Here is a 16,071-nt window from a genome sequence, read left to right on the forward strand (position 1 = left end):
GGCTACAGCTGTCTGCCGTACAAGTAGAGTTCTTGGGAACATCTGTCAGGAGGCACTCCAGTGTAACTCAGTACTGGGAGTACTTCACTCAAAGGCGCTATAGAGTAGACGTTCAGAAAGGCACATGTTGGCGGAGTGTTGGAAGGGAGCATTCCATCTTGCCTGGAGGTTGACTGAGTCCCTGACCCGGAGGACACGGCACAGAGGCAGGCACCTGTGTGTACTACAGACTGTGAGTAAAGCTTTGGAACTGCAAGCCCTGGTGTCCTCCATTCATTCCTGCGCCAACGCATCCAGCCCCGCTACATCTGGGTATTAGCTTCTACACCGCTTGTGCCTCTCCTCTTCCCCCACATCTACACTGCCCTGGGGCTACAGCTCCTCCTGTGGGGAGCTTCACCATCTTGGCTGCAACACACCACCAGCCCGAGGATCTGCATGCAGCGTCGGCCTAACATCTCACTTGCCGAACACCACAGGTGGCGTCACGAACTATTCATTCAAATCATTACATCCCCCCCATCACTTGGGCGCCCAGGGCCACGGACCGGGTCCCCGCTGCTGTGACACATCCCGCTGATACCGGCCCGGTACTGAGTACCCCACAGCCCTGGGAGGGCGACCCAATATTATCATCTATTCCGCCACGTTTGAGGACCACCTGCAGCGGTTGGGGCAGATGCTCGGCCTGCTGCAGAAGTACGGGTTGAAGGTGAAGCCCCAGAAATGCCACCTGTTCCGCACCCAGATCGAATATCTGGGGCATACCGTCTCGGCGGAGGGTGTCAGACCATCCCTGGAGAAGGTTGCTGCCATACAGGGGTGTCCTACCCCCGAGATGGTGAAAGACGTGCGGGCCTTCTTGGGGTTGGCCGTCTACTATCGTCAGTTAGTGAAGAATTTTGCACGCCGAGCCCGAGCCCTGCAGGACCTGCTGAAGGGGACTCCAGCCGGAGTGAATGGACGGAAGGTCCAGTGGCATCAATCGCAAGAGGATGCATTTCAAGATCTCAAAGCTGCACTCTCGGACACGCCGGTATTGGCATATGCGGATTTCTCGCAACCGTTCATCCTGCATACCGGCGGGAGCCTCCAGGGACTAGGAGCTGTGTTGTCACAGGTGCAGGACGGCCGAGAGAAAGTGATCGCCTACGGTAGCCGGTTGCTGCATGACTCCGAACGAAACCCGGACAATTACAGCTCCTTTAAGCTCGAGCTCCTCACGGTAGTGTGGGCAATGACGGAGGGGTTCGCAGAGTACCTGGCGGACTCCGAGGTGGTGGTACAGACTGATAACAACTCTTTAGCCCATTTGGAGAATGCCAAACGGGGGGCCCTAGAGCAGCGGTGGGTGGCTCGGATGGCCAAGTTCAACTACAAGATCATCTACAAACGGGGAGCTGAAAACGTGCACGCTGACGCACTCTCCAGAATCCAACACACCACCCCAGGGAGGAATTGAGACGACGAATTAGAAGGAGAAGAGACACCGTTCGCCCTCACCACCACCGCGCTTACTGCCAACGGGCAAGAAGCGCCCCATCTGGGACCCATAGGGGGAATATTAGAACAGCTACGCGACAAGTGGATTCAGCAGCAACAAGAGGATGGAGAGATTGGACTCCTGCGCCAATGGGTGGCCACCGGCAAATTGCCCACTGGCTCACAGAGACAGACTTTAACCCAGGATATGTTGCTGATGTTGTGCCAGTGGGAAAAGCTAATCATCAAAAAGGGACTTTTATATCGGAAAGCCGTGTCACAAACAACGTCTGCTCCGATATGGCAGGTGATTGTGCCTGGGACCCATCTCAGCCAACTGGCTCAGGAAGCCCATGAGAAGGGGGCTCACTTTGGTGCTTAAAAGACTTTGCAATGGTTGCAGCAGATAGTGTACCATCCACGTTTGCACGCTGCTGTGGAAGAAGTTTGTCGAACCTACCGCCCGTGCGAGCTCGCTAAACCTCCCGCTCAACGAGCCCCGGTGCAGACAATTGTAATATCATCTCCCCTGCAGCTCCTCACGGTAGACTATCTGACCATCGACCCTGCCTACCAGGGGTATGAACATTGTCTCTTTATGGTGGACCATTTCACCACGTTCGCCGTGGTCACCCCCACCCGAGACCAGACAGCGGAAAAGGCCGCCTATGCGATCTGTAAAAACTTTATCCAAGTGTACGGCTGCCCGCAACGAATACATTTGGACCAAGGAGCGTGCTTCCTAGTAAGAGTCATGGAAGAGCTACACCATCTCTACGGTATCGATAAGTCTCGGACTACACCGTACCACCCGCAGGGGAACGGAGCCTGTGAACGATTCAATCGGACACTAATTCAAATGCTGCGCACCCTGGAGAACGACCGAAAGGCCTGCTGGCCTGAATATGTCCCTGAGCTGGTGTGGGTATATAATAACCGGGTGCAGCGAGAGACTGGGTACACCCCCTACTCATTGCTGTTCGGACGGGAGGGCAAAGGAATTACGGGAGTGGAGTTAAACCCGGAGGAACCCCAACCCTGGACCGGAATATCCTCGTGGGTCCGAAACCACCGGCACCGACTGCAGACCCTCCACCGAATCGTCCATACAAAGCACCAGGATCTAGAACACCCGGGGGGAGCGCTGCCCCCACCCATTGACTTCCAGACTGGGGATCGGGTACTCGTACTAGACCAACGCCCCCAGAACAAGTTAGAACCAAGGTGGGAGGAGAACCCGTACAGAGTGCTGCGCCAGATAAGCCCCGACGGGCCTGTGTATGAAATACAATCCAAAGGAAACAACGCACCTCTCACGAGTGTTGTGCACCGTAACATGTTACGGCCTTGTGTGTCCACTGATCCCCTGCAGCCCAAACTGGCCCCCGCCCCCCCGCCCACGGTCTGGGACCTGGATGACGAAGAGGACTTCCCAACCGCATCCGCGGGGCACCCAAGTAGTGGCACTACAGTGGACCCGGACAGCCCACCAGAATCGACTATCCGACCACCCTCCACCACCCCAGAAGACTTCACTGTACCCGAGCTTCGACGTTCCGAGCGGTCAACAGCTGGCAAACCCCCTGAACGTTACGAACAGGACCAGTTCGTATGGCGACAAGGACTATCGTCTCGAAAGACTAACCTGAGTCTACCAAAACCCTCGCCCGAGGACTGGCGAGCATACAGGGTGGGGGAGTGTGGGAAGAACGGCCCCCACCAAGTGTCCGGGCCGGAACCAAGGGGACCGTCATCTAGGTTCCGGGGGAAACTGTTCCCGGGGGGGACAGAGTTCAGGGACGGACCGCTGAGATGGACAGATGGGCTGGGGGAGGAGTCAGTATAAAAGGGGCAGGGAGCGCGAGTCACGATGAGTCAGCAGACCGGGACAGAAGTAGCAGGAGACCGTGGGAGCGACTGAGAGCAATAGCGACTCACCAGTGCCAGGGGAGACGCTCACCTATGACATCAGAGAGACGGCGCCCAGACGACCGTCCGAGACCTGCTGCCCTGCTTCAGCCCGTGGCAGCCGCCGCCTCACCTCAGCTCGAGGCCGTTGCCGCCTCACCCCAGCCCACGCTGCGGCCTGCCCGCCGTCGCTCGCGGCCGTTGCCGCCTCGCTCCAGCCCATGGCTGCAGCCTGTCTCCCACCACCCGCAGCCGCTCTGCCCTCACCCATGGTCGCAGCAAGTCCAGTGCCGAAGGCGGCCACCACTGTCCCGCTCTGATCCGCAGCTGGGGCTGAGCCTCTGCTTGCCGCGGATTCCCGTTGCAACTGCTAGCTGCACAGGTGGCCTGCCACTCGCCACCCCGCCCTGCTACCGCGGCCCACTCTTCCAAGGACTCCTCCTGATCCGGAGGTGCCCCAGTGTCACTGGAGCGTCGGACCGCTCGAAGACTACATCGACTCTTCAGCAGCTGGGCCCAGCGGCTGCTCCGCCGAAGAACCACCGTCCAGGACGCCGAGGGACGTCAGGACGGCTAAGTTGACTATATAGTTAAGGACCCGTAGTCGGCCATACCGCGGCCCTATAGTGACTGGCTTTCGCCGGACGTAGTCGTGTTCTACTGTGGTTGTGTTTGCTTGTATTGAGCCCCTGCAAGGGCAACCCTTGTTACCCCTTTGGTTGGTCAGGCTGTGACTGAGGAAAGTTACCTCTAAGCCCATAAACGTTATTATAAAAAGCACCAAAACGTCTCGCGACTCGTCACTGCATCCTGCGTACCTGCAAGTACCACAGTTATACTAAAAGTTTAACTCTGGAGCTAAAGATCAGTGTCCAGGAACATTAAAAGACATTTTCCATATGTGCTGGTGACTTTATGATGTAATGAAAATGAGATGACTTTGCTGGTCTTGCCCTCTAAGAATGATGAGATGACTCTAATGACCCTGCACTCTAAGGATGATGAGATAACTCTAATAACCCCACCCTCTAAGGATAATGAGATGACTCTAATGACTCCGCCATCTAAGGATGATGAGATTATTCTAATGACCCCACCCTCTAAGAATGATGAGATGACTAATGACTCCACCATCTATGAATGATGAGATGACTCTAATGACCTTGTCTTCTAAGGATGATGAGATGACTGTAATGACCCCGCCCTCTAAGAATGAGATGACTCTAATGACCCCGCCCTCTAAGAATGATGAGATGACTCTAATGACCCCACCCTCTAAGGATGATGAGATGACTCTAATGACCCCACCCTCTAAGGATGATGAGATGACTCTAATGACCCCGTCCTCTAAGGATGATGAGATGACTCTAATGTCCCCACCCTCTAAGGATGATGAGATGACTCTAATGACCCCGTCCTTCAAGGATGATGAGATGACTAATGACCCCACCCTCTAAGGAGGATGAGATGACTCTAATGACCCCACCCTCTAACGATCATGAGATGAATCTAATGACCCCGCCCTCTAAGGATCATGAAATAACCCTGGCCTTTAACGATAATGAAATGACTCTAATGACTGCACCCACTAATGATAATGAGATGACCCTGATGACCCTGCCCTCTAAGGATAATGAGATGACTATGCTTACCAAGCCCTCTAAGAATAATGAAATGACTCTAATAACCACGACCTCTAATGATAATGAGATGACTCTAATGACCGCACTCTTCAATGACAATAAGATGACTTTAATGACTCCATCCTCAAAGGATAATGAGATGACTCTAATGATCCCACACTCTAATGATAATGAAATGACTCTGCTGACCCCGCCCTTCAATGATAATGACATGATTCTAATGATCCTTCCCTCTAATGATAATGGGATGACTGCTGATCCCGACCACTAATGATAATGAGATAATTCTAATGATCCCCTACTCTAATAATAACAAGATGATTCTGCCAACCCCGCTCTCTAATGATAAAGAGATGACTCTGCTTACCTTGCCATCTAAGGATAATGAGATGACTCTGCTGATCCCGTCCTCTAATGACAATGAGATGACTCAGCAGACCCAGCACTCTAAGGATAATGACATTACTTTGCTAACCCCGCCCTTTAATGATAACAAGATGACTCTAATGCCCCTGTCCTTAATGACAATGAGATGACTTTGCTGACCATGACCTCTAAGGATAATGAGATGTCTCTGTTGACATGCTCTCCAATGGTAATGAGATGACGATGCTGACCCCACTTTGTAAACATAATGAAATGACTCTGCTGACCCCACCCTCTAAGTATAATATGATTCTGTTGACCCCACCCTCTAATGATAATGAGACTACTTTGCTGACCCCACCCCCTCTAAGGATAATGAAATGACTGCTGACCCCACCCTCTAAGCACCTGCCTCACAGTATTCCCCATACTACCTGCCTCACAGCAGTCACAATCATCCTCTGCCCCAATATCCCCTACATTGAAGGCTTCACACATCCGTCTGTGATCTGATGCTCCAAAAAAAATTTTATTACATAATGTAGACTTTTCTTCTGGTCCATTACAGCACTTGTCCACCTTTGGGGACATTTGTGTTTTACAGAAATACATGTAATTGGGGCTAAAATTATGTTTTACAATTGGGTTTCACCAAAAACGTTGCAGTTTTTTCCGTCTTTAGCCGTGGGTGCTGGCTGAGGAATCAGTCACCTGAGAACCTGTCTGCCAGAGATTTTTTTAACTCTCTTATCTGTCTTTTTCTAAGCTTCTGATTTATGACCACAGAGGACATCAAAGTTGAAAGTTCAGGGAAATAAAGAGCCTGTAAAAGCCAATCTGCAAAATATGTAAAGAAAGCCAATTGCAACATTGATTATCAGTCCCAAACACATGCATTAAAGTACAGTTTATGTCTCCAAAGGTGGACAGTCCCTTCAAGCATTAACTGTTCTTTGTCCTCAAGGATGCTTCTTCCAAAAACCCAAAAATTTGCTGGTAGATTCTTGAATTTCCAATCCAGGCTGGCTTCCATGAAGCGTCAGATGCCGGTTTCCAGGTTGCTTGATGATACGATTTGCAGATGTCCTCAGTTTGGAGTTTCCCTGTATTATTACTACGCCCTGTAAGGTGGAGTAGGAGAATATGACAAACCAGCTGAAGTGCTGTGAGAGATCCTCCACATTAAATGAGTGCAATATAATGGAGATGGAAGAGAAGTAGAAAGACATAAGGAGAGTGAGGAGAAGCACCATGGTCCTGGCAGCTGTGACGTGGGCATGTGTCCGGGCAGTACTTGACCCTAGGATGTTCTTCTTCATCATCATGACGTGTCTCCAGAGAGAGTTCAGAGTCAGTACTGTGGGGATGAGGGTTAAAATTAAGGGTGTAATTGTCCCACATATAAGAGTCACTTTGTAGGCAAATGTTATGGCGATGATGTCGTGTGAAGAAGAAGAGGTGTTCACCACAAGCTCGCGAGGAGGCACCAGGTACATAGTCCAAGCTGCAGGCACTGCAACACAGAATGACTGAACAGCCGATATCACCAGCAAAGTGGGCAGATATCTGGATATTCTCATCTTCAGGAGGAACAGGAAGCCACTGCTGAAGTTGACGATTCTTAAGCAATAGTAGGTACAGAGCAAGACTGTGAACCAGTAATTACAGGAGGCCAAAAACACCAGGATCTGGAGGACCCTTAAGTGAATTTCTATAGACAATTTTATGTAAGTTTGAAATGCACTGAAGATCATTTCCAAGACCAAATCCATCTGGAAAAGGACATTAATTAACCCAATCAAACTCAAAACGAAGTCACAAGAACTCAGGTGGATGCCAACGTGCCAGTCCCTGAGGTTGACTGCTACGATCATTGAGTTCAGGCAGATCCCTGTGAATCCTGTGACCAAACCAATGGCCACTCGAGACAAATCCCGAGCAAACAACATGATTTCTGGGGAAAATGAGAAGATGGCGGTTGTCTCACTGCTGCTAACCACACAATGTGTTAACTAAACCAGCTGTGAGAATAAAGGAACCAATGCAAATCTAGGAGGGGTTTGGTTTCCACGTTCATTTGGTTTTCCTGATGGAAGATGACGAGGTCCATTAATCTAACAACAAATCTCATTGTTTCCAATGAACCAATCATAGGTGATAATGGAGCCATCATCAGAGCTGATGATGAGGTTGGTGAGTTACTCTATCATAAAAATGAGAAAGGACAATAACTAGCAGTCATGGTGACCTGACAGGTGCTAATCCTGTCTCTTATTGACACAGAGGCTCTGGTCACATGTCCATGGTGCATCAGGTATATATAATTCGATCATGTCAGTATGTAGGATGGGATCGTCTCTCCATTCAAGGGGAACATCTGGTATAATGGGATCCTGGCTCCATCCAGGAGCTATGTACAATATGGCCATGCATCTGTCTAGGAAGATTTTATGGTGTGATCATGTCCTTGCTATATAAAAGTTTGAAATATGAGAAGCTCAGACCGTAAGTCACTAATACAATGTAGGTCTATGGAGCCTCTTTCTGAAAAACGCCACTTCCGGCTCTCTAATAGAGCGCAGGGAGATCAAGAGAGTCGGAAGAGTCAACGCATGGCCAAGAAGAAGACTGGAGCAGTGCTGGAAACTGGGGAAGACGGCAATCGGTGACCACATTACTGTACTGACACTACACTCACATTTACACTGGTTTAGGCAATATTAAGTTTGGTGGGAGCTTTTCAAATAGAAGATTATGCTATCATTACCATTCGTCGGTTAATTAGAAGCTGCAGGTCTCAACATAAAATAAAAATATACCGCTAGAATGAAGACTCTACTGATGAAGCTCACTACAGATGGACTGCAGTGAGGGATAGAAGGACAACAAAAATCAGAAAAATGATCATTAATTAAGATAAGAAGATAAGGAATCCTGACAGTAGGTCTACAGATCCAGAACATATTATCATTGTAAACAGACTGTTAGCCTAAGGACTTCCCTTTAGGATATGTGGAAAGTTACCAAGAAGGTAAAGAGCTGTCCTGGGCAAAGCAAATAATACAACCCCAGATTATTATCATAAATGTCACCAGTCACACCTGAACTACAATCCCAATCTACTCATCCCCTATATGAATATGGCGCAAGAGGATGAACCATTTCATTCATTAGTAAGAGGCCACTAATAAGTGTGTGAAAGCTACAGTGCTCCTCCTAGTTGAACTCCTAGTTGAACTCTTCACAGGTGAATGAGCTTGGGATCTGGTGGATGAGCTTGGGATCTGGTGGTTGAGCTTGGGATGAGTTTGGGATTTGGTGGATGAGCTTGTGATGAGCTTGGTATCCAGTGGATGAGCTTAGGATCAATGTTCAGCCTCTTGGGTTAAGTTCAAGGTTCCCAAATTCTTATTGTTCTCCATCAATTTGCTTGGACAGATTGCCCCCTGAAATGCCTTCCTCAGTTTGGGGCTGGCCTGGATCATGATGATGGCTTCTATTGTGGGAAAGACAAATATTAGACACCAGCAAACCACGGTCCTCATGTCACTCAATGACTGGGTGTAGAAGAGAATGGTCTCTGCCGTGTAGAATATTCCTGACAACGTTAATAACAGGACCATTGTTCCTATAGCATTGACATGGGGCTGCAGTTTAGGATGAAGAGATTGCGGATTGTTGAGTTTTATGTTGCACATGTGTCTTAGAAGAGATGAAACCGATGTGATGAGAGAGACGAGAATTACCATGAAGGGCGCACAACATCCCAGCATGTTGGACACCACAGTGTACTCAATGCTTGTGGATGCTATTACCACACTGGTAAAGATGAACGTCTCATTCCCTAAATCTTGTGTATGAATTTTCATTTGAAGAGTCCAAATCCCTGGAATACTGATGACCAATGAACCAAGTCCTGAAAACATGAGTAGATAAGGCAATACATTTGTAAGCCATCTCTTCATCCAAGGGAAAAATCTGTGGCTGAAATTGGAGATGCTGGTGCAGTAGTAGATGCAGAGCCAGGCAGTCAACCAAAAGGTGTAGTGCATCAAGAAGGGCAAAGTGATAACGGTCACACTGAAGGCCATTGTGAGATAGGAGGTAGACAGCCACAAGCCGACAAAGTGTCCGAGCAGCAGACCCCGTAGGATGATGTTAACCATTCCCATAGCCACATGGATTAGGTCAGATGGAGTCCGCTTCCAGCCTCCTTTTAGGCTTTTCACGTTAATAATGATGATGCTAGCATTCAAGGAAATTGCCACTACTCCTTCTACAAGACTAAGAGCACCAAGATGAATGAGGAACCACATGTTGAGGTGAGATGTTCTCCTTCCAGCTCCTCGTTACAGTCCTCAAATATATAACCTCTGGAATTTGACTAATGCAAAATAGCTCAGCTTTCCCCGTGTCAGCAGCACCCAAATTAGTCTATTTTCTGGAGAATGGATGGGGTGAAAAGTAAAGGTCTAGACTTAGAGTGGTTATGTCTCCCGTAGGGTAAAATGCTCACGTAGATAACATTAACATGTTCTATAATTAAGTGCTATATATCCATCACCGTCACATAATGAACAATGGGGATGGCAGACTATCGGCATGATCAACTCAAAGAGATCAGAAAAGATAGTAAAGGATTACTAGTCAGCTATGAGCGATCATCGAGGCCAGCTCTCTATCTACATATGTAGGGAAAAGTCTGATATCTGGCTACTCGAAGGCCGGGAGAGAGGGGAACGACTGCAGCTTCTTTCTTTACTGTTCTTAGTTTAGACACATAAAAGCAATAAACTAATAAGAAGCTCTCCATATTGGTTTTATTGCACCTCTCCATGATCAGATAGGATTAGGGCAGCAATGGTTATGCTGACAAATGGTGGTTGTATTAATCCAGGCTGGCATAGACGATAAACGTGACTGATGCTCCAACCCATGAGATTCTGTCCAAGGGATGAGGACAAAAACAGAAAGTACCAAGAAACAAGTGGGATATCAATGGGGGTTGTCCCTCCAAAGGAGATCGAATCCAGACCCCTTCTCCAGGAACATTAAAATAGTCTAATAGCAATGTACAGCAGGTATCACGGTCAGGTTCACCTCTTCTCCAGTAGCTTCTTTTTCTTCAGGAATCTAAAGAAGATGTTAGACCAACATTTAAACATGTTGTCCACTTTTATTGAGATACATATTGTAAGGTTATTAGAGAAATAGCCTAGACTTGGTTATTAGAGGGACGTCACCCTGGTGCTAATGGAGCCGTCCCCCAACTCATTCTTCATATTTTTGATTCTCCTATTGCTTTGTGGCCATGTAATGAAATATATACCTCAATATAGGTCATATACCCTAGTATATACTGTAGATGCTGGCTGTAGTACCATGCAGATCAGCCACCAGGAACTGGTGGTACCAGTGATAGCCATGGAGTCTCTTATGGTAGAACCATCTTACATCCAGAAGAAGACAAAAAGGAGAAGAATCAGGGAGATGAAGAATAAGCAAAGGAATGAAGAAAGTAAAAGCAGAAGAGTCAAAAAAATGAAAAAAAGATGGAGAAGGCTGAGAGGAAATGGAAGAAGAAGAAATTTAAAAATCAGAAGAAAAATGAAAATAAAGAGGTGAAGAATGGGAAAAAAATAAAAATGAGGACAATAAGAAATGTCAGAACAATGAGGAAAACAATGTGAAAGATGGTGGACAATAGTGAGACTCAGTAATATAAGAGGTAGAAGAATGAAACAAAGAAGAATCAGAAGAACGAGGCAAAGCAGGTTAGGAATGAGAAAAACATCAAGAAGTACAATCCAAATATGAAGTAAGCAGAAGAACGAAGAGAAGAAGAAAAATCTGAAGAAATGAGGAGAACGACAAAATGATAGAGAAGAAAGAAAAGAAAAATGAAAGTGGAGAAGAAAAATCAGAAGATGAATGTGGAGAAACAGAAGAATGTGTAGAAGAATCTAAAGGCTGAGGAGAAGAAGTAACAATGAATATAAAATGTAAAGAACAAGAAGAATGAGGAGAAAATGGCGACGAATGAGAGGAAGAAGGAGAAAAATAAAGAGAAGAATCACATGAATGAAAAGAAAAAATACAGGAGATGAATGAGGAGAAGACCTTTACAAATACATGACACAACCTTCTGTTTAATCCAGGACAAATGTACAATTTCCTGATAGTTCAGCTTTTTAGATGTTTAGTCATTGAAGCTCCATAAATACATGAATAGGTCATTTCTTGACTTTTTCAAGAAAAGCACATCCAGCCCATGAATGGCAGCGCTTCCCAGGACTCACATCCAAAGATGATATTTCATATTTTTTATTTGATAAGTTAAAATAGAGGAGATAGAACATGTTTTGGATACAGTATATATCCTTCATCAGGCATCATAAAAAAACAGTGAAAATCCTAGTAGTATAAAATTCAGTTATACCAATGGATTGTACCCAACTAACAACCTTCAGAGTGGACGTCGGGGACAGAGGTTGATACAAAGCCCCGTTCCTGACTGGAGATGAACTGAAGTCTCTCAGTTACAGAAGAAGAATTATAACTCAAATGTTCCTACATCATATGATTAGAACGGATGGGGCATGAACCTTCCTAATATGATAAAATGCACTGTCATTGGTCTTCACTGAAGAACAATGTCCACTGATCCACTGGATGGATTAGGACAAGAGGTTTTGGAGAACATAAGAACGTAAAGGAATATCAGACGTGACACAGTAAGAAGTATAAGAAGTAGAGGCAGGAGGTCAATCATGAGTAGGATAGACTGCTGTACAAAGTCAATGATGTTATGACAAGTCAAAAATCTTACACCAACTACAGACTTCACATCCATCCCTATCAACTGGCAATGAGAACTTTAGCCAAGACTGTGATTGAGCAAGGAACAAGAAGTGGTGAAAGCCAGCTAAACTGTTCCTTCAGCTTCTCCAGATGGACTTATGTACATGGACCTAGAACCTTCTCACGAATGAATACATCTCAGACTCGTGTGACCAGACCTGGGACCTCTGATGAATGAATGCATCTGAGACTTGTGTGACCAGACCTGAGATCTCAGAGGAATATAAGCAATTGGGAGTTGTGTGATCAGACCTGGGAACTCAGACCAACAACTGCAACTCATCGAATGTGTGCCCTTTTTCAGGTGCCTTGATTCTGTTTGGTGATGTTTGGAGATATCAACTTACTTGTCTCCTTACTTATCAAATCATCACACAATAAAAAAAATCAGCAATATATGGAAAGCACTTGTAAAGAGCTATTCTATTGTCTGGTAAGGTATATTAATGTCAGCTGCCTATCTTTATTTAAGTAGAAGTCATCTTCACCTATTACTGATGTTCAGAGCATGAGAACGAATGGGAAGCTCTAACTTTTGAGTCTTTGGGACCTCTGAGGTTGTAGCTGGAGTTTCCTACATCAAGGTTGTGAGGGGTTGACTCGCTCGGCTGCTGCAAAGGCAGACTCAGGAATGCCTCTTGAGGTAAATCACCCGCTAGTTTATTAAAACACAACATAAACCTTAGCGGGGTTGAAAAAGTAAACGTGGCCTTTCTGGCCTTAAGGAAAAACAAAACAAAGAAAAGTGCAAAAGAGTCCTTTCCCTGCATGATTCACCCGCCGATACCACAGAATGTCCTCAGCGCCTCCTGAAACCGTGTGGGAGTATCTCCTCTCCAAGGTCACAACCCACAATGACTCTCTAGACAAGATATTTAAGCCAGACCATGTGATGATCACCTGACCGTGACATCATTCCAGGTCCTGTCAGTACACATGCTGGTGTCGGCTTTGCAGGTGGAGATATGGTGAGCACCCTCCCACCCGCACTATGGATGCCCACATAAAACCAGCCCATGTATGCAACTTTAATTTAACCCTCTCAACACTAAACCCCTTAACGACCAGGGGTATTTTTGGTTTTGCATTTTCATTTTTCCCTCCCCTTCTTTCCAGAGCCATAACTTTTTTATTTTTCCGTTTATATGGCCATGTGAGGGCTTATTTTTTGCGGGACGAGTTGTACTTTTAAATGACATCATTGGTTTTACCATGTCGTGTACTCAAAAACAGGAAAAAAATTCCAAGTGCGGTGAAATTGCCAAAAAAGTGCAATCCTACACTTGTTTTTTACTTGGCTTTTTTGCTAGGTTCACTAAATGCTAACACTGACTGGCCATTATGATTCTCAAGGTCATTACGAGTTCATAGACACCAAACATGTCTATGTCCTCTTTTATCTAAGTGGTGATAAAAAATTCCAAAGTTTGCTAAAAAAAAAAAAAAAAAAAAAAAAAAAAAAAATTGCGCAATTTTCCGAGTCCTGTAGCGTCTCCATTTTTCATGATCTGGGGTCGGGTGGGGGCTTATTTATTCCGTGCCGGGCTGACGTTTTAATGATACCACTTTTGTGCAGCTACGTTCTTTTGATCGCCCGTTATTGGATTTTAATGCAATGTCTTGGCGACCAAAAAAACGTAATTCTGGCGTTTTGAGTTTTTTTCTCGCTACGTCATTTAGCGATTGGGTTAATCCTCTTTTTTCATTGATAGATCGGGCGATTCTGAACACGGCGATACCTAATATGTGTATGTGGGATTTTTTTGTTTACTGTTTTATTTTGATTGGGGCGAAAGGGGGGTGATTTGAACTTTTAGGTTTTTTAAAAAATTTTTATTTTTAAACATTTTTTTTTTTTACTTTTGGCATGATTCAATAGCCTCCATAGGAGGCTAGAAGCATGCGCAACCCGATCGGCTCTGCTACATATGGGCGATGAGCAGATCGCCCATATGTAGCAGATTTACTGCTGTGCTTTCAGCGCCGACCACCGGGTGGCGCTGAAAGCCATCAGCCTGGAACAACCATAGAGGTCTCATAGAGACCACTGGTTGTCCAGGCAACATGACGCCGACCCCCGATCACGTGACGGGGGTCGGCGATGAGGTCATTTCCGGCCCGGCGGCAGGAAATGCTATTTAATGCCCGCTGTCAGCTTTGACAGCGGGATTTAACTAGTTAATAGGCGCGGGCGGACGGCGATTCCGCTCGCGCCTATTGCGGGCACATGTCAGCTGTTCATAACAGCTGACATGTCCCGGCTTTGATGCGGGCTCAGCGCCGGAGCCTTCATCAAAGCAGGGGAGATGTCCGATGACGGACTGTGTATGTCATTGGACATTAAGGGGTTAATGTGCTGGAGAAAAATATCCTGTTTTACTTCATACCACAGTCTAATCTTTACATAGTCTGAAAAAGGCAGAATGGCTCAGAACTCCATGTCCCCGACACACAGCATGTGCACACAAGTCCCACCACCCCCCCAGGAACCCACTGCCTCATCCAATAAGAAGACCACCACTAAGAGCAGATGTCACTGACAAATGCACCTGCTGTTCTTCACGCTCAAGTCTCCAGAATTCAGCGCATCCTTGGCACTATAGAGTAATCATTATCATCATTACACTGCTGCCTTTATATCTGAAGATTTCATGCAGATAAGCTCTCCAGTTTCTTTGGTTAATTGAGGAAATATGCAAACCGTGCAGTTCTAGACTTACATTTAATAGCCTTGCATCACGTGGCTGCTCTGGGGATGGACTGCGAGTCCTGACTCATGAGCACCAACAACTGTAATTTGCAAAGGAAATGATAACTTCTATGTAATGAATCTGCTGAACTATACATACACTCCATCAAGAGAAGAGCGGATTTGCATCTTATTCTTACAGATTATTTTACGTCTAAAAATTACATTTTGTTTATGGAAATTAATTCATCCTCCACACTGGGCCTTTTTCATGTCCGGCTCATCCTCTATACTGAGCCCTCTTCATGTCCAGCTCGTCCTCTATACTGAGCCTTTTTCATGTCCGGCTCATCCTCTATACTGAGCCCTCTTCATGTCCAGCTCGTCCTCTATACTGAGCCCTCTTCATGTCCAGCTCGTTCTCTATACTGAGCCCTCTTCACGTCCAGCTCATCCTCCATACTGAGCCCTCTTCATGTCCAGCTCATCCTCCATACTGAGCCCTCTTCATGTCCAGCTCGTCCTCTATACTGAGCCCTCTTCACGTCCAGCTCATCCTCTATACTGAGCCCTCTTCATGTCCAGCTCATCCTCTATACTGAGCCCTCTTCATGTCCAGCTCATCCTCTATACTGAGCCCTCTTCATGTCCAGCTCATCCTCTATACTGAGCCCTCTTCACGTCCAGCTCATCCTCTATACTGAGCCCTCTTCATGTCCAGCTCATCCTCTATACTGAGCCCTCTTCATGTCCAGCTCATCCTCCATACTGAGCCCTCTTCATGTCCAGCTCATCCTCCATACTGAGCCCTCTTCATGTCCAGCTCGTCCTCTATACTGAGCCCTCTTCACGTCCAGCTCATCCTCTATACTGAGCCCTCTTCATGTCCAGCTCATCCTCTATACTGAGCCCTCTTCATGTCCAGCTCGTCCTCTATACTGAGCCCTCTTCATGTCCAGCTCATCCTCCATACTGAGCCCTCTTCATGTCCAGCTCATCCTCTATACTGAGCCCTCTTCATGTCCAGCTCATCCTCTATACTGAGCCCTCTTCATGTCCAGCTCATCCTCCATACTGAGCCCTCTTCATGTCCAGCTCATCCTCTATACTGAGCCCTCTTCA

General features: G+C 46.6%; 2 protein-coding genes across 2 annotated transcripts; both read right to left on the reverse strand.

Annotated features, from left to right (window-relative positions):
• Window positions 1–6,358: 6,358 nt before the first annotated feature.
• Window positions 6,359–7,348, reverse strand: LOC141073179 (taste receptor type 2 member 4-like). The gene has a single exon (XM_073560564.1). It carries the CDS (start codon window positions 7,346–7,348, stop codon window positions 6,359–6,361), a length of 990 nt encoding a protein of 329 aa, XP_073416665.1.
• A 1,416-nt stretch (window positions 7,349–8,764) lies between these two features.
• On the reverse strand, window positions 8,765–9,715 carry LOC141073180 (taste receptor type 2 member 9-like). The gene has a single exon (XM_073560565.1). It carries the CDS (start codon window positions 9,713–9,715, stop codon window positions 8,765–8,767), a length of 951 nt encoding a protein of 316 aa, XP_073416666.1.
• Window positions 9,716–16,071: the final 6,356 nt, after the last annotated feature.

The sequence above is a fragment of the Dendrobates tinctorius genome, unplaced genomic scaffold (assembly GCF_039654945.1).
Source record: "Dendrobates tinctorius isolate UK_male_01 unplaced genomic scaffold, ASM3965494v1 ptg000297l, whole genome shotgun sequence".
NCBI lineage: Eukaryota > Metazoa > Chordata > Amphibia > Anura > Dendrobatidae > Dendrobates > Dendrobates tinctorius.